This window comes from Mya arenaria, chromosome 6, assembly GCF_026914265.1.
Source record: "Mya arenaria isolate MELC-2E11 chromosome 6, ASM2691426v1".
NCBI classification, from domain to species: Eukaryota; Metazoa; Mollusca; class Bivalvia; order Myida; family Myidae; genus Mya; species Mya arenaria.
The window spans coordinates 72,479,455-72,505,188 of record NC_069127.1 but is presented as its reverse complement, the minus strand read 5'-3'; the positions used below and the strand labels follow the sequence as shown (position 1 = coordinate 72,505,188).

At 36.4% G+C, this 25,734-nt stretch overlaps 1 protein-coding gene and 1 long non-coding RNA gene across 5 annotated transcripts in view; one reads left to right on the top strand and one right to left on the bottom strand.

The window, feature by feature from the left end:
• Positions 1-18,498, bottom strand: part of LOC128237118 (uncharacterized) — a 53,407-nt gene extending 34,909 nt beyond the window's left edge. For 3 of the 4 annotated variants that reach the window (XM_052952340.1, XM_052952342.1, XM_052952343.1), the window contains exons 1-2: positions 18,410-18,498; positions 707-798 (exon numbers count right to left, since the gene is read on the bottom strand). In XM_052952340.1, coding sequence (XP_052808300.1) covers positions 707-770 — 64 coding nt within the window. In that variant the 5' untranslated portion in view covers positions 771-798; positions 18,410-18,498. Of the gene's footprint in view, positions 1-706; positions 799-13,453; positions 13,528-18,409 lie in introns of those variants that run through there. The other variant, XM_052952341.1, reaches the window with a different exon arrangement.
• Positions 18,497-24,954, top strand: LOC128237119 (uncharacterized). Its single transcript, XR_008261499.1, has 3 exons — positions 18,497-18,646; positions 19,995-20,066; positions 21,155-24,954. It is a non-coding gene; the product is annotated as an uncharacterized LOC128237119 (long non-coding RNA).
• The last annotated feature ends 780 nt before the right edge of the window (positions 24,955-25,734 follow it).

The following is a 25,734-nucleotide window of genomic DNA, read 5'->3' as shown; positions in this document are numbered from 1 at the left end:
AGAGGTAGGGACACGGTTCTTGCACGCTACACGTTGTCTTGGTAAACCGAACACATGTGGCAAGTTATTTTAAAATCTGTCCATACAAGGGAAAGTTACAGCCCGGACACGACAACCTATACTCTTATGTCATTATATGCAGCATTCCATTGTGAATAAACTCCTAAGTGTGACCTTGACCTAAGAGGTAGGGACACGGTTCTTGCACGCTACACGTTGTCTTGGTAAACCGAACACATGTGGCAAGATATTTTAAAATCTGTCCATACAAGGGAAAGTTACAGTCCGGACACGAGTTATTGAGCCGGACACACGGAAGGACGAACGGTGCGATTTTAATATGCCCACCTTTGGGGGCATAAAAAGAATAATTTGCTTAGACAGAATAAATTTTTATTGTAAATTTTTGAAGTAAGATCTTTTTTTTGGGGAAAAATATCTGGGAATTGTGAAAAAAATATCTTGAAATTGGGAAAATATGCCATTTTTCCCAATTGTGAAGTTGCCTAATTTCGGCCCCTAGCAAAGGTGAAAAAGCCCTGGACCATCATGTGCAAAGCAATATACCCCTCTTCTTCAAAAGGGGGCATAATAATATACCCTAGTATAATTATTATTATACTGGTATAATTATTATAATAATTAATGTTCATGGTCCAAATCATAGGTCTTCATAAGTTATCTGTCAGTAAGTTACAAACAGTACCTTCACAGTTTGCAGGCATCATTGCCAGCCGCATTAGAAGTAAAAATATTACAAGGTTCGTCATTTTCCACAACAGTCTACAGCAAATTTATCTGAAATATATTAAGATGAAAACTTATTAAAACTAAAAAGTTCACTTTCTAGCAATGTAATATTTTATGAAAAGGCAGACATTGTATTACAATGTGCTGGTAGAAGGAGAATGGTTGTAGCATTATTTTACACAAGCTGGAAAAAAATCATAACTTGGAAAGATATGGGTTTTAGAATAAAATTATGAAGTCAATTACATGCAATGAAATAAACAAGAGCTGTCATAGGTCAGCATGCTTGACTAAATCCCGCTTTGTCCTAGAAATGAATACAATAATGATGTGATACATGTATGTGCCTGTCAAAACAATACAAACAAGAGCGATCACAGTATGTGACGAATGCTCCCGAATATGACATAGACCTTTATACAATGTCAGTACATAAAAAAGGGAGGAAAATAGCAATAGTCCATTATGTCTAACCAATATTGCCGGTGCATTTGCAAGACCCCATTGCATTATGTCTAACCAACATGGCTGGCGCATTTGCAAGACCACACAGCATTATGTCTAACCAACATGGCTGGTGCATTTGCAAGACTACATGGCACTATAATGTCCAACCAACATGGCTGATGCATTTGTAAGATTACAGTCATGGCATTATGTATAACCAACATGGCTGGTGCATTTGCTATACCATATGGCATTATGTCTAACCAATATGACTGGTGGCCTCGCAAGATCACGACATTTAATGGCACTAGCGCTTCTTGGAAAATATGCAAAATCACTGCTGAGCATTCATACTGCATAAACGCAAAAAAAATTAGAATCAAACCTTATATAAATTTTCGTTTTCCCTTTTTATTTTTTTTTCGACCTATAAGAGTTAGAGAAAAAGTCTTTAATAACAATAAAGGGAACAAAACGCAAGAGCAAATGTAGAATGGTGAGAGCACTTGTCGCCATTGGTTGTTAAGTTAGGCATTATATGCATGATCCATGTGAGTGGGCATAAAAAATGTGGTCATGATGATTTTATGGATTACGCTCAGTTCAAGGTAAAAATAGCGTCAATTTTTTATTTTGTTTTGTAATTTTTGCTGTATAGCGTTAGTTACAATACACCATCAGACGACGATGAAGGCGAATTGAAGAAAAGCGTCATCAGGATGACAGAATAAAACTGTTGTTTATTACCTGTGCTCTTATTTGTGTTTCTGTTACCTTTTGTGCGTATTGTGTCTAATGTATAAATTTACATGAAATAAACAAAGAAACACAAGTCATATAACAGTGTTCTGCCAAGGACGCGCCATTGGCGTAGAAAATCGGCGCAACGAAATACCTGTAGACGGGCTGATCGGCGGGCCCGTTTTTCGAAAAGCCGTTTTGACTTAATCAATTTCTTTTTCAGAAGTTTTACAGCATAGCGGTACTTTCACCTACACAATTCTATTGTATACCAATTAGAGACCTTTCACCAAACAATGGACGCTAACGAGCGAAAGAGTATCGATCGTTACGAGAATTGATTTCTTAATGGGCGTATTTTAACTATTTTTGCAATGATTATCACAACTGATTGGTTGATATTTAAAATCAATTACACAGTATGAAAAACTATCGTTTAAAAAAAAAACTGAACTTCGTATTGAATTTCGTTCACTATTTTTATATACGCTATCGATTTTCGTTCATTGTAATTCTGACTGTTGTTCATTTCTGCAGTGCATACTTGTATAAAATGAAATGAATAAGACAAATTAAAAGCCTGAAACAACATTTGTTTTCTTTTTATATCATTTTTTTGTTAAAATATGTAATGAAAGTTTACTTTAAAGGTGAAAATGACCAATAATACGACCAACGCACAATATACGTCATTAACGATACCTGTTTACACAATCTTGTCTTTGCGAACTCTTTTTCAATTTTTCCGAGTAATCGAGTACCCGAGTACTCGATCGAATGATTGTCCGAGCACTTGAGAATTAATTTTACTACTCGTTGCCATCCCTAGTTAAAACAATTACGTTTTTTACGATTTAATTGCGTAATTACACACATACGAAGCTGACCTGTTAATACTTTGTGACCTTGAACAAAGGGGCCCAAAATGCAATCCCATGGAAATCCTCTATTAACTCTTCCTACATACTAAGTTTGGTTGCAATGTGTCAACCCTAATAAAAGTTATTCAGAACTTACCATTTTTCTAAACAAAAACCGTAAAAGACTCTGAAGCGGTTGTTTTTATGGACTTTGGTGGATCCAGGATTTAACTTTAGAGGCCTACTAACTTGCATCATTCCCTCCAATACAAAATTGATTTAGTTAAGTGTTGCGAGGGGGGGGGGGGGGGGGGGGACAACTACCCTATAAATTTTTAACAAGACAGCTTTAAAAGCTCTTCAGAGCTTGTGATATATATATTTGTAGATCCGACATTATAAATAATTTTTACTTGACTTGAACAACTTCTAGTCCAAAACCGATTATATTTCTTTTTTTCTCCGTCATTAATTTAAATTAAACTTGAAGTGGGGGCACCCCTCGATCCGATAGTGATGACTTGAAAAATGTTCATGACTTCCGCCAGTTCCGTAGCTACATGTACAATAATGAGCAATCAGGGATTATTTTGACATTTCTTATGTGTCCCTGTAACGCTACAACTCTTTACCATTGAACACCGGATGAAAGAATATATAGTAATGTTGTGCATTGATGTTGATTTATAATGACAAAGTTGTTCAGTATATACCCGACAGTGATCTTAACTGGATTTTATTTGTCATTAGAGTCATTATTTTCACATCAATATATTCTGGGTCACGAATACCATCATACATGTACACAACCTTTCAGATTTGTCCCAGATTTACATTTATCGGGACACTTGATAAACAATCAACACATGTACACGGTAAATGTATTTTGGCATAATGACATAAATAAATATGTCTTTAATAGTAGGCAATAATATTTTCGTAGAAGTGTGAATTTATAACAGAGATCATTTCAAAATTGTGGCCGCGTGGATTCTCTGCGCAAGGACTGTTTGCTACTTTTTGCTGGGATGTTGGACGTCATGAGTTAGTCCATATAAACAGCCGCTTCAGAGTCTCTGATTCATGATTATTTATTTGGCGACTCGACACGTCCATATCCCACTTGTTGGTTTCCTAGTCAAGAATGACAGATCCCAGTGCTAAGTTTTGAGCGGAAAGATAACTGGTACCTGCTAGATCGGGTTTCAAAATGGCGATGCTTTATAGACAGAAGTTGATCTAAATTAAACTCATTATTTGTGTTTCATTAAAAACTTATGTATAACTAGAGATTGCTTTTTTGAAAAAGCGCATGTCTCCCCCATTGTGTGGTCGTAGGTGAGAAATAATCAATGATGGACAATCAATACGGGTCATCTACTAGTCATGATCAACTGGCATACCAGGTATTAGGTTCCTGGGTGGAAGCATTCTTTAGTTATTGAGCGGAAACCATTTTTTACCTCACAGTATTGTGACCTTCATCTTTGACCTTCTGATCCCAAAATCAATAGGGGCCATCAACTAGTCATGACTAACTGGCATACCAAGTATGAAGTTCCTGGGTGTAAACGTTCTTGAGTTATTGAGCAGAAACCGGTTCTTCACCTCAAGGTCAGTGACCTTGACCTTTGACCAACTGATCGCAAAATCAACTAGACATCATGACCAACCTCACTTCAAAGTTTGGTGAACCTAGATCAAAGCATTCTCCTGATATTGCACGGAAATATTTTTTTACATTAGAGGTCACAGCGACGTTGACCTTTGACCTTGTGACCCCCCAAAATATAGGAGTTTTCTAAACCTCATGATCAACCTCCCTACCAAGTTTGGTGAACCTAGGCCAAACCATTCTCAAGATATTGAGCGGAAATGTTTTTTACATTGGGGGTCGCCGCAACCTTGACCTTTGACCTAGTGACCCCAAAAACGATAGGGATCTTCTACAACTCATGACCAACCTCCCTACCAAGTTTGGTGAACCTAGGTCAAACCGTTCTCAAGATTTTGAGCAGAAATGTTTTTTATATTGGGGGTCGCCGCGACCTTGACCTTTGACCTAGTGACCCCAAAAACAATAGGGATCCTCTACACCTCAGGACCAACCTCCCTACCAAGTTTGGTGAACCTAGGTCAAACCGTTCTCAAGATTTTGAGCAGAAATGTTTTTTATATTGGGGGTCGCCGCGACCTTGACCTTTGACCTAGTGACCCCAAAAACAATAGGGATCCTCTACACCTCACGACCAACCTCCCTACCAAGTTTGGTGATCCTAGGTCATGCGGTTTTCTAGTTATCGATCGGAAACGAAGTGTGACGTACGGACTGACGGACTACCGGACTGACGGACAGGGCAAAAACAATATGTCTCCCCCAGAGAGGGGGAGACATAATAAGTAAAAGGTATTGGCTAAAATAATTAAAGTGTAACTTTTGTGGTTTTATTTAACAGCAAAGTGTTTAGTATTGTGGAGTAAGAGTAGAAGAATATATTTGACATTGATTGATATGGAATAGTCGACTTGTGGCGTTTATAGATAGTAAAATTAGTGTTTTAGCCAGGAATTAAAAAGGGTAGGGTGGGCCAAAAAAAGGGTAGGGTGGGCCAAAAAAAGGGCAGAGAGGTCCAAAATAGGGGCATGGTGCATTCTTAAATGGGAAAACAATGTGCACAATATTAGCTTTGTATTGTTGTAAAACGACCATGTACCTTATCAAAGTACATGCATGTTCATGCACACATTGTAGTAATATCCCTACAGAATACTCCTAATTCTTCTTTCTTGTTCCTTTTTTACTTCAGACACTTTCTTTACCATCTCAAGTTGTTGTCACCAGGGCTCTTACAAGGCTGATTTTTTGGGGAGAAGTCACTTCTTCCACCAGTTAAATTAGGGAGAAATGGGGAGACTATAAGGAGAAGAGATACTTAACGTAAAACCTGAGATAAATATTGTGCCATGCTACAAAACTTTAAATTCACATTTACCTTGATTGCTTTTACAAGATGGAATGTTAAAAAAAGTGTTCTTTTTTGGCCTATCAAAAGTGTACTTGTCTAGAGTCTCCTTTATGCAATGTATAGTTTATCTCCAAAAAGCATCTAAAATAAAAACAAAGACATTCAAAAAAATACTATTTGAAACAATCAGAATGGCCTTATATATGAGCTGTTAAAAACATTTTAGTGCAGGGGGCGAATCTTGTTTTGGTACGATCAGGATAGGGTACGAATGTCACATTCAGCTTTGCTGTTGTTTACTTGTCTTTGGTTAAATAAATTTTAATATGCTGACATTTTAAAACAAAATGACATTTAAAATCTCTATTGTTCATGAAAAACTCACTACTACTTAATAATAGAACTAGAAAATCGAGAAATAAACTCCGAAAAATGTTATGACAAAATGGCGGTGACTCGCAAAATCTTCTACTTTTAAACATAGTACAAATGAGGAAAATACTGTAAGTAAACGCTGTATAAAGCAAATAAAAAAGTTTCGAGATTACAAAACAAATTTTCATTATGAATATTCAACACAAAAGCTATCAAATATTGGTCATGAAGTCAAGTATTTGATTTTCTTAGCGCCACCGTCTGATTTTCAATGACCGTCTGCTTCAAACGAAACAATGTTCTAAAAAGTGTGCCTTGTTTTTACACTGCAAGTATCAATTGTTTACTAATGCTTGACAACATTTTTCATCATTTCTTCTCTTTTTCTATCGCAATTTTGTTAACAAACTTTTTATCATTTGACCAGTGTACTCTCTGATTGTTTAACATGGGACGTTTCGATAATTGGATGATAGACGACCCAATTATGTGATTAGGAGATTACCGATTATAAATAGCTAAATTAATTAAATTTGTAACAACATCGGCATCAGAGATCGACCTTTTGAGGTACAACTTTGATGTTTCAGACAAGGAATAATGTGTCATAATGAACAGCAATTAGCACCCTGATTATAAGTGTGAATTACCATTAATCTAGTCATTCTAAAATGCCGTCCAGGCTTTTTTTTTAATGATGGTTAGCCTGGACGTCATTCATAACAAAATTCAAAAACATGTAAAAACTGTCTATGAAATGAAATGTTCTTGATTTGTATTCTGTGTCTTAAGACTGCCAATAAATACCTTAATTCTTATCAATAACCATATCCATTTTGCAAATTCACAAGCTATTTCTTCAAAAAAGTAATTTAAATACCTGATTTCAGTTGACAGGAGCTTTCTTACTGCCAAAAAGAAAAAAGGTTACACACAACTATACTTTAAAGTTTCAATCTGAAGTAGTATTTTTAGTATGGATTACCTTCCCCTAACACTATCATTATCAGTTACCACACTTTTGTACTTAATGAATTTGAAAAACATTTATCGTCACATACAGGATTCAAGATTTATTTACAAACTATTCTATGGGCAAATTTGTGGACAATGCATACTATTATACACATGTATTTAACATAAGACTAAATATTAAAAAAAACATGTATATCAACAGCATTGTTACACTAAGTGAATCAAAATGTTTTAATGTGTAACCTATTAATCAAAATTCGACTTCAACACGACAATCCAAGTTTACAACAAGAGATGTTTGTCAAACATTATGCCCCCCCTGAGCGCCATGTCGTCAGGATTATATGGACAATTGAATGAAATATGCATGGACCAAAATGACAGCTGATTTGTTGCCGTTAAGGCAGTTTTAAGATTATGACCATTAAAGTGTGAGGATAGAGTGTGTTATGACCATGACCTTTGACTCTATGAACTCAAAATCCAGAGTCATCAGCTGGTCACCAGAAACCTAAATGTCAAGTTTGAGGGCCATGGGTGCAGGCATTGTCACGTTATCACACAGACAAGTTTTTTTCGTTCAAGGTCACTGTGACCTTGACCTTTGACCCAATGACCCCTTAAATCATAAGGGGTCATCTACAAGTCAGATGCAACTCCAAGTCAAGTTTGAAGGCCATGGGTTCAGGCATTGTTGAGTTATCACTTGGACAACCTTTTACCTTTCAAGATCACTGTGACCTTGACCTTTGGCTCTATGAATCCTAAAATCAATAAGGGTGATCTACTGGTCAGGCTTAACATCCATGTCAAGTTTAATGATCATAGGTTCAGGCATTGTTGAGATATCAGTGGGAGAAGATTTGTTAACTTTTTTGCGTTAAAGGTTACTGTGACATTGACCTTGGCCTGATGACCCCCAAAGTCGATAGGGGTCATCTAGGGGGCAGGCCCAACCTTCATGTCAAGTTTGATGACCATAGGTCCAGGAATTGTCAAGTTCGCTTTCAAGGTCACTGTGACCTTTGACCCCTAAAATCAATAGGGGTCATCTACTGGTCAGGCCCAACCTCCATGTCAAGTTTGAGGGCCTTGGGTGCAGGCAATGTTGAGTTATCACTCGGACAACCTTTTATCATTCAAAGTCACTGTCACCTTGACCTTTGGCCCAATGACCCCTAAAATCAATAGGGACCATCTTCTGGCCAGGCCCAACCTCCAAGTCAAGTTTGAGGGCCATGGGTGCAGGCATTGTCGAGTTATCACTCGGATAACCTTTTACCATTCCAGGTCACTGTGACCTTGACCTTTAGCCCAATGACCCCTAAAATCAATAGGGACCATCTTCTGGCCAGGCCCAACCTCCAAGTCAAGTTTGAGGGCCATGGGTACAGGCATTGTCGAGTTATCACTCGGACAACCTTTTACCATTCCAGGTCACTGTGACCTTGACCTTTGGCCAGATGACCCCCAAAAACCATAGGGGTCATCTCCTGGTCAGGCCAATTTTCCAAGTCAAGTTTGAGGGCAATTGGTGCAGGCATTGTCGAGTTATCACTCGGACAACCATTTACCATTCAAGGTCACTGTGACCTTGACCTTTGGCCAGATGACCCCCAAAAACAAAAGGGGTCATGTACTGGTCAGGCCCAATTCCAAGTCAAGTTTGAGGGCCATGGGTGCAGCCATTGTCAAGTTATCACACGGAAAACCTTTAACCATTCAAGGTGACTGTGACCTTGACCTTTGGCCCGATGACCCCCCAAAACAATAGGAGTCTTCTCCTGGTCAGGCCCAACCTCCAATTCAATTATGAGGGCCATGGGTGCAGGAATTGTCGAATTATCACTCGGACAACCTTTTACCATTCAAGGTCACTGTGACCTTGACCTTTGGCCCGATGACACCCCAAAACAATAGGGGTCATCTACTGGTCAGGCCCAACCTCCAATTCAATTATGAGGGCCATGGGTGCCGGCATTGTTGAGTTATCACTCGGTCATCCTTTTACCATTCAAGGTCACTGTGAACTTGACCTTTGACCTGATGAGCCCCAAAAACAATAGGGGTCAGCTACTGGTCAGGCCAAACCTCCAAGTCAATTTGAGGGCCATGGGTGCAGGCATTGTCAAGTTATCACTCGGACAACCTTTTACCATTCAAGGTCACTGCCTGTGACCTTGACCTTTGGTCTGATGACCCCCAAAACAATAGGGGTCATCTACTGGTCAGGCCCAACCTCCATGTCAAGTTTGAGGGCCATGGGTGCAGGCATTGTTGAGTTATCACTCGGACAAGCTTTAAAATTATTTTACCATTAAAGGTCACTGTGACCTTGACCTTTGATCCGATGACCCCCAAAATCAATAGGGGTCATCTACTGGTCAGGCCCAACCTTCATGTGAAGTTTGATGACCATACGTCCAGGAATTGTTTAGTTATCACTTGGACAAGCTTTGGTCTACCGACGGACCGACCGACCGACCGACATGCCTGTGCAAAGCAATATACCCCTCTTCTTCGAAGGCAGACAACGCGAAAACTTTTTCTCCTTCACAGGACATTGCGACAGGTAAACACTTAAAATTTACCTGTCGCAACAAATTTTTACCTGTCGCAATGTTACAAACAGTATTCGGTTACATCAGCCTAAACCTTGATTTTAAGCCTCTTTTTAAATAAGTTTTGTAATTCCCCATTATAACAGGTTTAGATATTTTTGGTTAGATTTGACCTACAATACTATAATAAATTACAAAAAAAGCTAAACATCATGTAAGAAAACAATATTCGAATCTTATGTCATAATTTTTTTCTTCCCTTGCCTCTCAAAAAAACTCATATCTGGTTCGCCTACCCATGGAACTGCTAGATCTTACTCTTTTAATTCATCTTTAAATTAAAGATAAAGTACAGTTATAAAATGTAACGAATTGTACTACAAGTCAAACTCAGGCACAACATTTATGCAAAAACGAAAGTAGATTTCTTGTTATTGGCAATGTTAAACAGAGCGGAAAGAAAGTCAACTCGGTATCTAATCATCATATTTAAATTAACACGATTGCCGGGAACCACTTCGCCGGAAATAAATACATACGGAATTTTGTAATTTCCGAACATTTCCGTAAAATAAAAGTATTATAGTACGAGCTGAGATCGGAACCTTGCGCGTTTTATTGGCTTTTACGGAAACATGTCGAAACGGGGTTTACAAATAATGATACACGGATTAACACGCTGAATAATCATGATATAATAGTTAAAAATAACTCTGAACATTTATTTAGAAACTGAAAGTAAATTTTCCGAAAATTAAACGGTGCTGACTGTAATTTTTCACCGGACATTGTGACCGACCAAAACAAAAGTTTCGTCGGTCAAAATGGAAATATACCGGACATGTCCGACTGTCCGACGGACATTCGCATTGTCTGCGAAGGGGGGCATAATAATCAGAGATTTTGCTGACTTATCAATTTATTATGTGTGTGTGTATATATATATATATATATATATATATATATATATATATATATATATATATATATATATATATATATATATATATATATATATATATATATAGTTTAGCTAGAACAGATGTTTCATGATGATATTTTTATTAACAAATACCTTATACCTCACATCAGAAAACCTATACAAAACTCAACTAAAGGGAATCTTCAGGAAATTACTATTTTTAAAGGAATTGATAGAAAAACATAATTACAGAACATTGTTGTTTGCTTTTTTTCCGACTAGAGTGCGTTTTATTGTCAAGCTTAAAGCTTATAGGAAAACAACTAGAGTTAGAATTGTTGTGTGTTTTTTAAAAGAACTATATTGGTAAACAGAAGTAACGCTTATGTGTTTAAGGGGTTAAAACATGACAAAGCCGGGACTCTGTGTGAGAATTGGCCTTCATGTTTTTATAGAATATGCCTCGGGTTGTTATGGGACACTTGTGCAATCTTCGCCGACTTTACATTTAAAATGTCATCTTATAGAAGGTCATATGCCCAGATTGTGACGTGAACGCGCCAGCGGTTCAAAGAGACGCTATAAAATTTAACAAAGCTTATAAAGGCAAACCAGTAATTTTACCCAGTATTCTAATTTCTGTCATACAAAGTAAAAGCACACATATATTATTTATAATGTATGGTCGTTTTTAGACGGGAGGCTAGGTGCGTGTGGGAAAGGGGAAAGAAATGTAGAAATGTTTTTATGTCAAAAGATGGCAATCAAAAACCTCCAAATAATTGCAGAATTTCAAACCGTCATGGCAGGTTTTTGTCAACATACATACAAATGGTCGTTCACTGGGGAACACCAGAAAACTTACTCGCCTACTGGTAGGAAAAAGGTAGGGAGGAACGAGCTCATACAATCACCAGTTGGTACCTGAGGTTGCTCTTACCACAAGTTTGTGACAAGTAGTAATTGAAAAAGTTTTTTTTGTTGTGTGTCAGAATCTGGATGCTTTAAAGAAACCAAACAAAGGATATTAAGCATACAAAAGTTCAAAGACATCCAAGTGAGCGCAAATGAGGGGTAAATTACAAGAATAGAAAATAATGATACGAACTGAAAAAAATGCCATGCATGCAAATGAAAATTCTTCCCATACTTTGCATGATAACATTCCACAAACTTAATGATATTGCTATTTGATTCATTTTGCAAAAACTAAATGCCTTTATTCCAATATACTAACAAAAGTAATAAATGTTTGTAAACACTTCATTCTTAATTTATTTTGAATATTTTACAGGTTTACAATAGGTTGCCTTAACAAAACTACTGCCAATGACACTACAGCTCGTACTGAGCTGTACTAAAGTAACTAATAGTCATGTGTAACCTTAAGCAGAGAAAAGAAAATGCATTTGGATATTTTCGGCTACATTCGTTAACAAAAACAATGGTGTTTGGTGAATTTTGATGGTGTTTGAAAATGTATGTTGTTTTAACAATTCAGAACGTGATTATTTTATAATATATATTGCAATTGATGTAAAAAGGATTACTTTTAACAGGTACAGTGTTTTTTTTTTGTTTAAATAGACTAAATTGGAAAATTCTTAATAAATGTGCGACCAAATTCTGATCGGCATTTTGAACATGTTTACGAATTTTGTTATGAATGACGTCCAGGCTAACCATCATTAAAAAAAAGAAGCCTGGACGGCATTTTAGAATGACTACCGTTAATCAGACCCGCGGAGATGACGGTCGTGTGCCTTAGCACGCACTGATCTGTGACAGATGAAGGAACGACAACATTGACCAATGAAATACTTTTAGGGCGTAACTTTGTAATAAAACAATGATCTGAATAGCCAGAAGGGCGCAAGGGGGCGGGAAAAATATGACAGGGCCATACATGCCATATCCCCCGGCGGGGGGAAAAATCCCCCGGAATTTCGATCCATCCCCCGGTCTCCCGGCGGGAGATAAAAATCCCCCGGAATTTAAAAAAAAAATAAAATGTTTTTTTGTTTTTTTTTTGAAATTTTACATCAGGCAATAATGACAAAGTGAAACCACAGTATGTGAGTGAAACTCTCCAAAAGGAAACTTTTACAACAAGTGATCAATTAATTTGTAGTAATTATCAAAGGCAAAGAAGGAAGAAATTAATAATATTTATTCTATTCTCTTATTGTCTGAAAGTCATCAAAGCTGATAGAATTAAGCACAATTTTTTTAAAGACTTTGGAGGAAGGTAAATTTAATTTAATTATCTCGAAAACATGTTTTCCAATGACATATTTTGTTCTGCAAGTGCATTACAGTATGACATGACAGTGTATCATAAAAATATGATAAATCATGACATAAAATAATTCTGTATAATGAAAAAGTTTAGAGGTTTTTAAAGCAAACTATATGTGAACACATTTTTTCATACTTGCGTCTAAAAATACTTTAAAATTTCGCCAACTTAGACCTGCTAAAAAAATCCCCCTGAAAACAACCAAAATCTCCCTGAATTTTCAGCCTTTTGAACAAATCCCCCTGAATGGTCTCCAAAAAATATGGCATGTATGCAGGGCGTGTAAATAGCGGCAACAGGGCGGGGTAAAAAAGGGCAGGGCGGGCCGCTTTAGCTTAAACACTAGTAAAACAAATCGTCAAAAGGCTCGTTGATGGCCATTTCGGTGGACTTCTTAGGTGGACTACCAGTTCCGTCCCAAATTCAAGAACAGTGTTTTGAATGTTTGGTTAAGTGATTCTTTAGGAAATTGTTTTACACATGTTTAAAAATTTCATAATTATATACAAAACTGTATTATTGGCAGGGATAATATAATAAATTATAGGCATAATTACTGTTTTGTCACTCTTCATAAAATGCAAGAATTATTCCGGTTATTCACATGTCGGTCGAAACTGGACGATTGCGCATGCGCTGATTGATGGCTACCAGACAAATCGGCCCCTTACCAAATCGGCCCCTAGTTGAAACGGTTAGCTATATATGCATACAAAATATATTTAAAAGAAAATATATTTATACTTGAACACAAATATACATGTGAACATAGACATTTATTCATTAGATTGTTTTTTTTCTGAAAATAAATTGAATTAGAACATAAATCTTTATACTACAAACAAATCTTGAAATAATATACATATTAAAGCATGTTGCTAATATTTACAAGAGGCATAACACGGCCTCTAAACGCCAGCTCCACCACTTTACGGTGGTGCAAAGAAAAAGAGCTGTCGACACTTCCGCGGTGGAGCTGTGCCCTATGTTTACATTAACAAATGTGAGTATGGTTTATATTTTATTTGATAATTTCATTTGACGGACATATTTCAAAAATCGGAGAATGTGGTCCCGAGCAAGAACACTTCTACTGCAAGCTGGTTACTATTTCGTTTCAATATTGTGCAAACTGTGGTGTCAAGAGCTTTTCTCCCGAATCGGACATTTGCATATTTTGAGATGTGATTGCAGAGCAAGTACAATTCGGTGCTTACCCACCCCGTAAGAACATTCTCACGCATGCAAACATGACTGTTATGCATAGTACCTATGCCAGAACACAACAAAACTGATAAGCACTTCTTAAAAAGGAAAAATGCACATATTCATAAAAGTGGTGGCGCTGATGCTCTAGTGGTGGCGCTGTCGAGTATGTTTCGCCCTTGAAGTAATATAAGAAGTAAACGCTTTTTGAATGAATATTAAGGTTGCTATATTTATCATTCATTGGTATGCAGGTTATTCATACTTCTTGCGGAAACAAAACTCTACGCTAACTACTTAAACCTTACTGAAGTCTATTTCGAAAAGAAACGGCTTTGTGCTGTTAATATTTACCATAGACCTATAAGTATCTATCATATGTGTAAGATGTCACACGCAACAACGCGCCACTTCTAATATATTTTATTGTATGGTTTATGAAAATTACTTTATTTCATTTCAATAAAGCACAATCAAATGATTAAGTATGCAATTAATTAACATAGGTAATAAATAATCGCAATAGTGATTTAAAAATACTGCTCTTTATGACGTCAGTAAACAAAATTTCAAGCGCTTTTTGGTAAAATGTACAATTGTGCGTTTCTTCGTCAATTTTTCCAGAAATTGATAATTTTATATATATGCAAGAAAAAATCTCAATCACGTTTTTCCGGTCCGGATCGAAAAATCCGTCCTCGGTCACGCTGCGTGGCCGGTAACTCGGCTTTCGCACGTGCACTCGGGTCGGATTTTCCTATCCGTAACGGACACACATGTTATACACTTATAGTTCTATGGTAAAATTGAAGCACCTAGCCGTTTGTTTTCGGAATAGTTTTCAATGAGGTTAAGGTAGTTTGCGAAGAGTCTAGTTTCCGCACGTAGTATGCATAACCAGCATAATGTTCAATGAATGATAAACATAGCAACTTATGTATTCATTCTAAAAACTTTTTATATTACTTCAAGCACAAAACATACTCGATAGCGCCATCACTAGGACAACAGTGCCACCACTTTTATTAATATGTGCATATTTCCTTTTTAAGAAAAGCTTATCAGTTTTGTTGTGTTCCGACATAGGTACTATGCATACCAGTTATGTTTGCATGCATGCGAATGTTCCTACGGGGTGTGTAAGCACCGAAATGTACTTGCTATGCAATCAGATGTGTTTTTTTATATATATCAAGTCCACTATCTTAAACTGTTTCAAGCACCTATCGTCCACCGATATTTAACAGTTATATAATAAAATACGTTCTTACATTTTTTAACATTTAATATTAAAAATAAGGGTTTAAATTTAAATTTAGATTTGAATGATTTTTTTATCAATCTTAACAATTTATTTCATGAATATTTGTCTATTTGTGAGTATACAGATCTCATTAACAACTTCTTTTAAAATAAAAAATAAAAATTAAGGGGCCGAAATGTCTCTGTTGAAAATCAGTAAGGGGCCGAAACGTCTCGAGTCAATTTAATTAAGGGGACGAAATGGCAGGGCCGAAACGTCTTAGGGGCGAAAATGTAAACATACAACCGATGAGTTGGCGGTTGTAAAATGTAAATTGGTAAATCATCAATGTTACAAACCTAAAATACACACATGTATACACGTCTGGACTTTTGGCAACGAATGGCCTCCATAGTAACGAATTCAGACATAGTAAATCGTCCGTATACATATTAGTTCTGGCTTCCAAAACTTAAATGTTGATATTTATTTTTTTTGATGTTTACAACACATTATAAAGTTCTGGCTTCAATAACTTAAATGTCGATATTTATTTGTTTGATGTTTACAACACATTAAAGTTATGGCGTAACCCCCATATAAAAGTCAACCAGAATCAACTGAGTATGACGCAATTGAATGACTCTGCAATCACATGACCATGATGACGTCGCTGGATTCTATTTATAGCATCGGATTCACATTAATTGTTCATTTAGTTGAAACCAATTGCAGTAAGGTTGAAGATACCTTCTGATAAGTAAAAACAATTAATCTATTCCAAATTTGTTATTAATTATTTACTTATTATTCGAAATGGAAACAAGAGCTGTCACAGTATGTGACGAATGCCCCCGATTGTGACATTGACCTATGAACAAGGTCAGTACATGAAAAGTTCATATTGCCTTTACATGTCAAATACATATGGCAAGTTATTTTAAATTGCCTCTAAACATAAAAAATACCACCCATAGTTGACAACCGACACTGTTATGTCCTTATATATGCAGCATTCCATTGTGAATAAACACCCAAGTGTGACCTTGACCTTTGAGATAGGGACACGGGTCTGTCATGCGACACATCATCTTGGTATGTGGAACACATGTGGCAAGTTATTTTAAAATCTGTCCATACAAGAGAAAGTTACAGCCCGAACACGACAACTTCTACTCTATGTCCTTATATGCAGCACTCCGTTGTGAATAAACACCTAAGTGTGACCTTGACCTTAGAGGTAGGGACACGGGTCTTGCACGTGACACGTCATCTTGGTATGTGGAACACATGTGGCAAGTTATTTTAAAATCTGTCCATACAAGAGAAAGTTACAGCCCGGACACGACAACCTATACTCTATGTCCTTATATGCAGCACTCCATTGTGAATAAACACTAAGTGTGACCTTGACCTTAGAGGTAGGGACACGGGTCGTTCACGCGACACGTCGTCTTGGTATGTGGAACACATGTGGCAAGTTATTTTAAAATCTGTCCATACTTGGGAAAGTTACAGCCCGGACACGACAACCTATATTCTATGTCCTTATATGCAGCACTCCATTGTGAATAAACACTAAGTGTGACCTTGACCTTTAAGGTAGGGGCACGGGTCTTGCACGCGACACGTCGTCTTGGTATGTGGAACACATGTGGCAAGTTATTTTAAAATATGTCCAAACAAGGGAAAGTTACAGCCCGGACACGACAACCTATACTCGATGTCCTATATGCAGCACTCCATTGTGAATAAAGACTAAGTGTGACCTTGACCTTTGAGGTAGGGACACGGGTCTTGCACGCGACACGTCGTCTTGGTATGTGGAACACATGTGGCAAGTTGTTTTAAAATCTGTCTATACATGGGAAAGTAACAGCCCGGACACCACAACCTATACTCTATGTCCTATATGCAGCACTCCATTGTGAATAAACACTGTGACCTTGACCTTAGAGGTAGGGGCACGGGTCTTTTGCACACGACACGTCGTCTTGGTACGTGGAACACATGTGGCAAGTTATTTTAAAATATGTCCATACAAGGGAAAGTTACAGCCAGGACACGAGTTATTGAGCCGGACACACGGACGGACGGACGAACAGACGGACGGACGGACGGTGCGATTTTAATATGCCCATCTTCGGGGGCATAAAAACCAGCAAAATAAACACTACATGTGTTTGGTCAAATGTAGGTTCACATGGGTATTTTCTGAAAATCTTGTTATCACGTGATTAAATTTGAATACAACTATGACCTAGTTAAGGAATGCTTATAATCGGATTTATTAAAATGATAAATTAACTATCTATAAAGCGTTTCTTTGTTTTGAAAATGTGTTTGTGAACTACATTTTATTTCATTTACCTGAGGATATAGTTATTTTGTCTGTACAATGCAAACAAATGAAATTCTGGTAGGGTTTGGATAAAGTCTAAAATAATAGACGTGTTATACGGGATTCTTCCAATGCCTAACGTCTAAACTGGAATGTGCAAAAAACGGGGGTGTTTTAATGAAGGATTTGCCATTACAAAAACGTAAAAAAATCCGTCAACGTACAGTTATTTGGACTAGGTTTGGATACGGCGTTCTCTTCAATTCACACGTCCAAAAAGGTAATATATAACGTGTTCGCTGAAGTTCTTTAGCTATATATACATATATGAGATTGTTTTCGATGGAATTGACCAAGTTGTTCCGATTGTTGACCAAGTTGTTCCGATTGGTACCACACTTTATAGTTAAAACATGCGGTTTTACAATTAAATAGGCAATACATCATAATGAGAAACGATGCGAAGTACAACTTAGTCGTTTTAAAACTTTGTTCTTTCGGTTGTCATCGTGTGGATTTCCAATGGAATCCCATCAAGTCTAATATTAGATTCAATGTCACTGTGCGCTTAAATTAGTTCTAACATCGCGATGGATTAGTATGATCTAATACAATGAAAACTATCAATTTATGTTAAGTAAAACGAAAAAGGAACGGGAAGAAATAATAGTAAATCAAATATGATAAAAAAAACGGTCTATTGTACATGTACTTATAACTTACCTTGTATTTCCTTTTAACTGACACAAGTTGCTAGTGTAAGTCAATCGTCACAACGCTGACGTGTTCTAGGATACAATGGATAACAATCGTAACAACTCGGCCATCTCCGGCAAGCCTCGAGAATGCGAGTTATTAGAAAATAGTCCATTATGGCCGACCATGGAGATGTTTAAACAACCAAGCGAAATGTCAGACCAAAGACAGAATGAGGGGCGAACTATTACCACTTATTTGTGTGTAAGTGTTATTTTTAAACTTGATATATTTTATTAAAATATAAAAATGGTGGAAAAAGTCCCCTAATGAAAAACTAAGTGGAAATGTAATTTATGTTTAGTGGGTGGGGTTAAGTCTGCTGAGATAGTAACTAACAGTGATCAGTGGCAAAAATTAAGAACACACATACTTTTTTTGATTTATTTGAAATACAAATAAGTCTGAATCTGACTTTACTTAGATTGATAATAGGTTAGACTTTCTTAACTCACTGTATTTACAAACTTCATTTTTTATAATTAAAATTTACATTTCTTTAACCAAGGATGTTTGGTTTATATGTTCGTGCTAAAACATACCTCTTCCATACATGCCATATTTTCTGGAGACCATTCAGGGGGATTTGTTCAAAAGGCTGAAAATTCAGGGAGATTTTGGTTGTATTCAGGGGGTTTTTTTTAGCAGGTCTAAGTTGGCGAAATTTTAAAGTATTTTTAGACGCAAGTATGAAAAAATGTATTCACATATAGTTTGCTTTGAAAACCTCTAAACTTTTTCATTATACAGAATTATTTTATGTCATGATTTATCATATTTTTATGATACACTGTCATGTCATACTGTAATGCACTTGCAGAACAAAATATGTCACTGGAAAAATATGTTTTCGAGACAATTAAATTAAATTTACCTTCCTCCAAAGTCTTTAAAAAAAATGTGCTTAATTCTATCAGCTTTGATGACTTTCAGACAATAAGAGAATAGAATAAATATTATTAATTTCTTCCTTCCAAAAGAGTAATATTTCTTTGCCTTTGATGATTACTACAAATTAATTGATCACTTGTTGTAAAAGTTTCCTTTTGGAGAGTTTCACTCACACACTGTGGTTTCACTTTTTCATTATTGCCTGATGTAAAATTTCAAAAAAAAAGAAAAGATTTTTTTTTAAATTCCGGGGGATTTTTATCTCCCGCCGGGAGACCGGGGGATGGATCGAAATTCCGGGGGATTTTTCCCCCCGCCGGGGGATATGGCATGTATTCTCCAAATTTAATCTTTGACTGTCAGTGACATCAAATATATTTATTTATCAATATTGTACTGTGAGTGTTGGTAACAATCAGCTCAATGTAATGGCACAACATTGGATACTGTTCACTAATATAGCTCTCTAAATAAATTAGATCATCATGCTAGTGGTCTATCAAAATGGGTTTGAACACATAAACCAGCACACATTTCTTTCATGGTTAAATTCTATAATATCAACTGATGGTGGTGATGCAGAAACATTGAAAAATGCTGACACTTTTGCTGTGTCCATGAATTGCAGACATTTAAATTTTAATCTTATTGTTATTTTCAGAGGGCAGTATGGTACCAGTGGTGCGACCGGCTCTGAATTCCTGGCTTGTTCTAATGAAAAATGGCAGATGAGGTAATGGTTGAGCTATTTTCAAAATTCAGACAATAATTCAACAATCAAGTACCCTACTGGTTTTAGCCAAAATGTACCAGCATGTTTGTACAATTAATCAGCAAAGAATGACGGTATTAAAATATCAACATACTAGTGGAATTTTTGCATGATAACAATTTCAATTTACATCTATTCTTAACTTTGGTCCAAAGCTTAAAGTTGCTCTCTCACAGATTGACAGTTCTTCTTGGTCATTTCTCATAAGCTTTTCAATTGATATCAAAGGAGTTAGGGAGGTGATTATTTAAATTAAATGTACACAAATATATGGCTTAAAGCAATAGGGAAAAAATTATTTTTTTTAGTTTTCCAAACAATTGAAATCTGTTCTATTATGCACGACCTTATATGACTAAATTGAAGGATTTATACCAAATTTTTAAACTTGAATATAAAAGACTGTACGTAATCGGATATTATGTCAGCAGTCTAATATCACTGGTTTCTAGACATTTGCACAATAATTGCCAACTGGCTCATTAAAAGACAAAAATAAAAAAAAGGTGTCAGAACAGTAAATCTGTGAGGATGCAGCTTTAAACTGGTGTGGCACTAAATATTTTGTGAATACTTTTCTATGTTATTGTACAGGCTTTTAAAATAATTCATTTGAAAAAAATCTCATTCCTATTAGTGATGTTCCGATGATCGATTATAATCGAAAATCGATTGGTTGGGCCTGAAATCGGCGACAATCGATGGTATTTAGTTATAATCGATTATCGAAAAAAAAAAAATATTAGTGTTCAGATGTTATCTTTAACAAAATGGCTGATGAAGCCACAATGAGCAAGAAAATGAACTATTTTTTATACAACAACACTTAATAATTTCAATCATAGACATAAGGTATGCATATAATGATTAATAGTTTAATACTGTACATGAATAAAACTACAACTCAGGTGCTATCTAGTATTTTAAAAACCGATTGTACTATCAATAATCGGTTACTTGAGTGGAACCGATCATCGATAGTAAAATTGCAACCGATTCCCAACACTAATTCCTATTATTTCTGTTGTATTTTATGTTTTCTATTTCAGGCACTGGAATGAAATCAAAAATGCCATTGTACTGAGGATTGTCCTGCAATACATGGAAAACATGTAACACAACTGCAAAGCCAACCTAGAAGGGAAAATAAGTGCAAGATAGAAACAACGTGTTCAGTGGAACAACTTGTCATCTCAAATATTTGATGACTTACATACTGATGTGAAGTTGCAGATAATAGTAAACTGTTGGCCCGTGATTATTAAATGCAAAAAGTAACATTAAACCTTCCATGCATGAAGCAATACAATCCGAAGCTGGACATTTACTTTACAACCTAGAAAGAGCCAGGCTCCTTAATAATGCTTGGTAGTGCTACCGAGTGATAACCCTTTTGCAGTCAACTTTTTAAAATATATTTCTCAAGAGTATTTGAGTGGATTTTACTTTTAATCTGGACACATATTCTATCACTGTGGAACTTTTTTAACAATGGAAAGTGCATATATATATATATATTCAACTATGTGGTAAAGGATTTATCTACGTTTAAAGTGGTCCTCCTATGAAGAAGGGAAGATAACTACAAAAACAGGAACAGAAACAGATGGCATTGGCAGACCAAATAAAGCAGAACTATTTTGTTTAGTTCAATTTTAAAAACTTCAAAAAATCCTTAAATAGGGCACATGTATCCTTGGAAATGCCATATTGTAAATTGGGCTCTTTAAAATGTGAGTGGTCTAGAGGATAAGCCTAGTTGTCTGCCTCAAATCCAAGGTTGTGGGTTCAAGCCCCACCAAGATACTTTTTCATGGCCTCAGAAACAGGATGTCCTTACTAGTTTCTACTAAGGCAACAGACTTGAGTAATTCTGTAAGCTTTCAGCTTTCTAGCAATCTAGCTGAAATGGTTAGAAATATATATAAAATAAGATACTAGCTGAATTGCAAACAGTTTTTAGCTCGACTATTCGAAGAATATGTACTCAACCATCCAATCTACTTAAATAACCAAATAAGATAATAACATAGAAATTCTGGTTAAGGTTTTGCATGTGTAATTACTTTTTAGTCAATACCTCAGCGAATACATCATGTATTTACATTGAAACTTTAAACACAGGCTCCCAACCATTCATTCTTCTTAAATAATCAAGTAAGATAACTCTATCTTGCATATTATATAATTTTTGCCCCTTTATTATGCGACCTAGAAATTCTGGTTAAGGTTTTGCATGTTAGCACACATAGGTTGATATCTCAGCAACTACTTGATGTATTGCATTGAGACTTTATACAATGGTACTCAACCACCCAACCTACTTGAACAACCAAGTTAGATAACTGTATTTTGCAAATAATTGCCCTTTGTTATTGGACTTAGAATATTATTGTTTACAACCTATAATCATTTAATGTATTGCATGCTATTTCCATCAAGTCTGTATTTCATTAATGGCTGAATGTTTTTGAATTTTAAACAAATCTTTGCAGGCATCATTCTTATCTAATTTTACAGTGATCCATGCATGTTTCGCCAAAACTTTTCAATCCTTACACTGAAAAGCAGCTGAATAGTCGAGCGCGCTGTCTCTGTGACAGCTCTTGTTTCCATTTGTGTTGATTTGTTTTTATACCCCCACAAACAAAATTTGAGGGGGTATATAGGAGTGAGCTTGTCGGTCGGTCTGTCTGTCTGTCGGTCGGTCGGTCTGTCGGTTTTCATGGTTTCCGGACGATAACTCATGAAAGGCTAGACAGATTTGAAATTTTTTTGGTACACAGGTGTAACATGTATCAGAAGATACAGGTCAAGTTCGATATTGGGGCTGGTGGGGCCAAGGTCAAGGTCATTGTTACTAAAAATAGAAAAACAGTTTCCGGACGATAACTCATGGAAGGCTTGACAGATTTGAAAATTTTTTGGAACACGGGTGTATCATCAGAAGATACAGGTCAAGTTTGATATTGGGGCTGGTGGCGCCAAGGTCACTGTTACTAAAAAAAACGGTTTCCGGATGATAACTCATGAAAGGCTAGACGGATTTGAACAATTTTTGGTGCACATGTGTTACATCAGAAGATACAGATCAAGTTAGTGAGCTTGTCGGTCGGTCGGTCGGTTGGTTTTCCTGGTTTCAGGATGATAACTCATGAAAGGATAGACAGATTAAAAAAAAATTTGGTACACAGGTGTCACATCAGAAGATACAGGTCAAGTTCGATATTGGGGCTGGTGGGGCCAAGGTCAAGGTCACTGTTACTAAAAATATTAAAACGGTTTCCAGACGATTACTCATGAAAGGCTTGACAGATTTGAAAATTTTTGGTACACAGGTGTAACATCAGAAGATACAGGTCAAGTTCGATATTGGGGCTGGTGGGGCCAAGGTCAAGGTCACTGTTACTTAAAAAAGAAAAACGGTTTCTGGACGATAACTCATGAAAGGCTAAACAGATTTGAACAATTTTTGGTACACAGGTGTAACATCAGAAGATACAGATCAAGTTCGATATTGGGGCTGGTGGGGTCAAGGTCACTGTTACTAAAAATAGAAAAATGGTTTCCGGACGATAACTCATGAAAGGCTTGACAGATTTGAACATTTTTTGGTACACAGGTGTAACATCAGAAGATACAGGTCAAGTTCGATATTGGGGCTGGTGGGGCCAAGGTCAAGGTCACTGTTACTAAAAATATAAAAATGGTTTCTGCTTCATAACTTTAATTGGGCATGAGATATTGTGATGAAACTTGCTGTATAGGCAGCCTCTGTGAAGACAATGCTTGTGATTGAAAATGGGGCCAGTGGAGTAAAGGTTTTTGTGCACTGTTACGAAAATAGAAAAACGGACCATCATATATCATGGGTGATTTTAACACTGACATTAACAAACATACTCAAGCATCCAGAGATTTGATCAACCTTGCTGGTCACTACGGCTTTTATCAACTTGTCCAAAGTCCAACTCATCGTAAAGGTGGTCTTCTAGATCTTATGTTTGCAAAACAAAACATGCCAGATACAAGTACTGACATCATTCCAACATATTACAGTGATCATTTTATTGTATCTAGTGTGATACTGTCGAATTCACTACAGTGAAATCTGAAAAAGTTCATCCTGTTGCTTAGAAACCATTTGTGTTAATATATGAAATAAAAACCTGGTTTTTGGAATTTCCATGCTTATGCCATTGATTACAAGCATTATTACTACAATCAAGAATTGTGTCAGTTTCATCAGAAGTATGGCATATATGCCACAGTAGTGCTTACTACAAATATTGACCTGTCAGATGGACTTGTTAATTCGGCTACAGGAACAGTCTCGGGATTTATTCCCAGGTGGATAAGGATGCATTCAAGCCCAAATATGTACTTGTAAAATTTGATGATGATCGTGTTGGAAGAAAAGCTCGTGAATTCTCTAGATGTCTTATTCCAGAAGAGATCAGCTAGAGCATCAGCTAGTTTTTCTTGTCAGCAGTGTAACTTCTAAATTACTCAACAGATTTAAATAAAACAATACATGCATGATAAAAGAAGATGCAGTGTGCAGTAACCTTGGAGTTATGGCCTCTTTTCAAAGGAATGGTTTGCCATTCCTGTGTCCAGGCGGCATTTGGGGGTATTCGTCACTCCTGTGACAGCTCTAGTTTAGTCTGTTGGAATGTTTATTAGAAGTGATGAGCATTGCTTACTGCAACTAATATTTATTTTATCTATTAAGTTGACTTTAACGAACACATAACATGAATTATGATTTTACAGATACAGTTTTATTTCATTGATTGTATGGGGGTATTTTCTAAAATGATGTAATAAAAGTTATTCTGAATTTCATTGTTTTTGTTTGAAGAAAATGTGTTGAGGTTTTGGCATAACATAGTGTGCAAATAAAAAACATTCAAACAATGTAATAAAAACCATACAGTCAAGCCAAGCACTCAAGAGGCACAAGGTTACTGCCAAAGTGACTGGTAATTTATTTAGACAAATGAAATGCATAGAAAGATCTAAAACTCTGATGCATATTTATGCTTTAGTTCTCTTATTGTGAGTTTCTGGTTAAGACTGAGACATTCAGTATTTTTTATAATGAAGATTTAATTTTGTATTGGCAACTTAAAGCCATGAATAAGGGGTAAAAAACCAGAAAGATTGTGAAGTCACCCAAAATACTTAATTCACTTAGAATGGCTTAACACGGTATGAAATTTAAAAATGGGAGCAAAACCTAACTTATACCCAATATAACAGGGCCCAATTTCTCGAAACTTCTTAAGTCCCTTATAACAGGATTATAAGTATTTATCATGTGTTTCCGGTACGGATAGAAAAATCCAACCCGAGGGCACGCGCGTAAGCCGGTAACGAGGCTTGCCGAGTTACCGGTCATGCAGCGTGCCCAAGGGTCGGATTTTCGATCCGGACTGGAAAACCATGATTAATATTTTTTCTTGCATACTTAAAATTATGAATTTGTGGAAAAATTGACGTAGAAAACGCAGTTTTGTACATTTCACCAAAAAGCGCGTGTGATGTTGTGTACTGACGTCATAAAGCGCAGTAATTTTAAATCACTATCGACGTCAAATAGTTCCTTTAAAAATCGCGCTTTTAC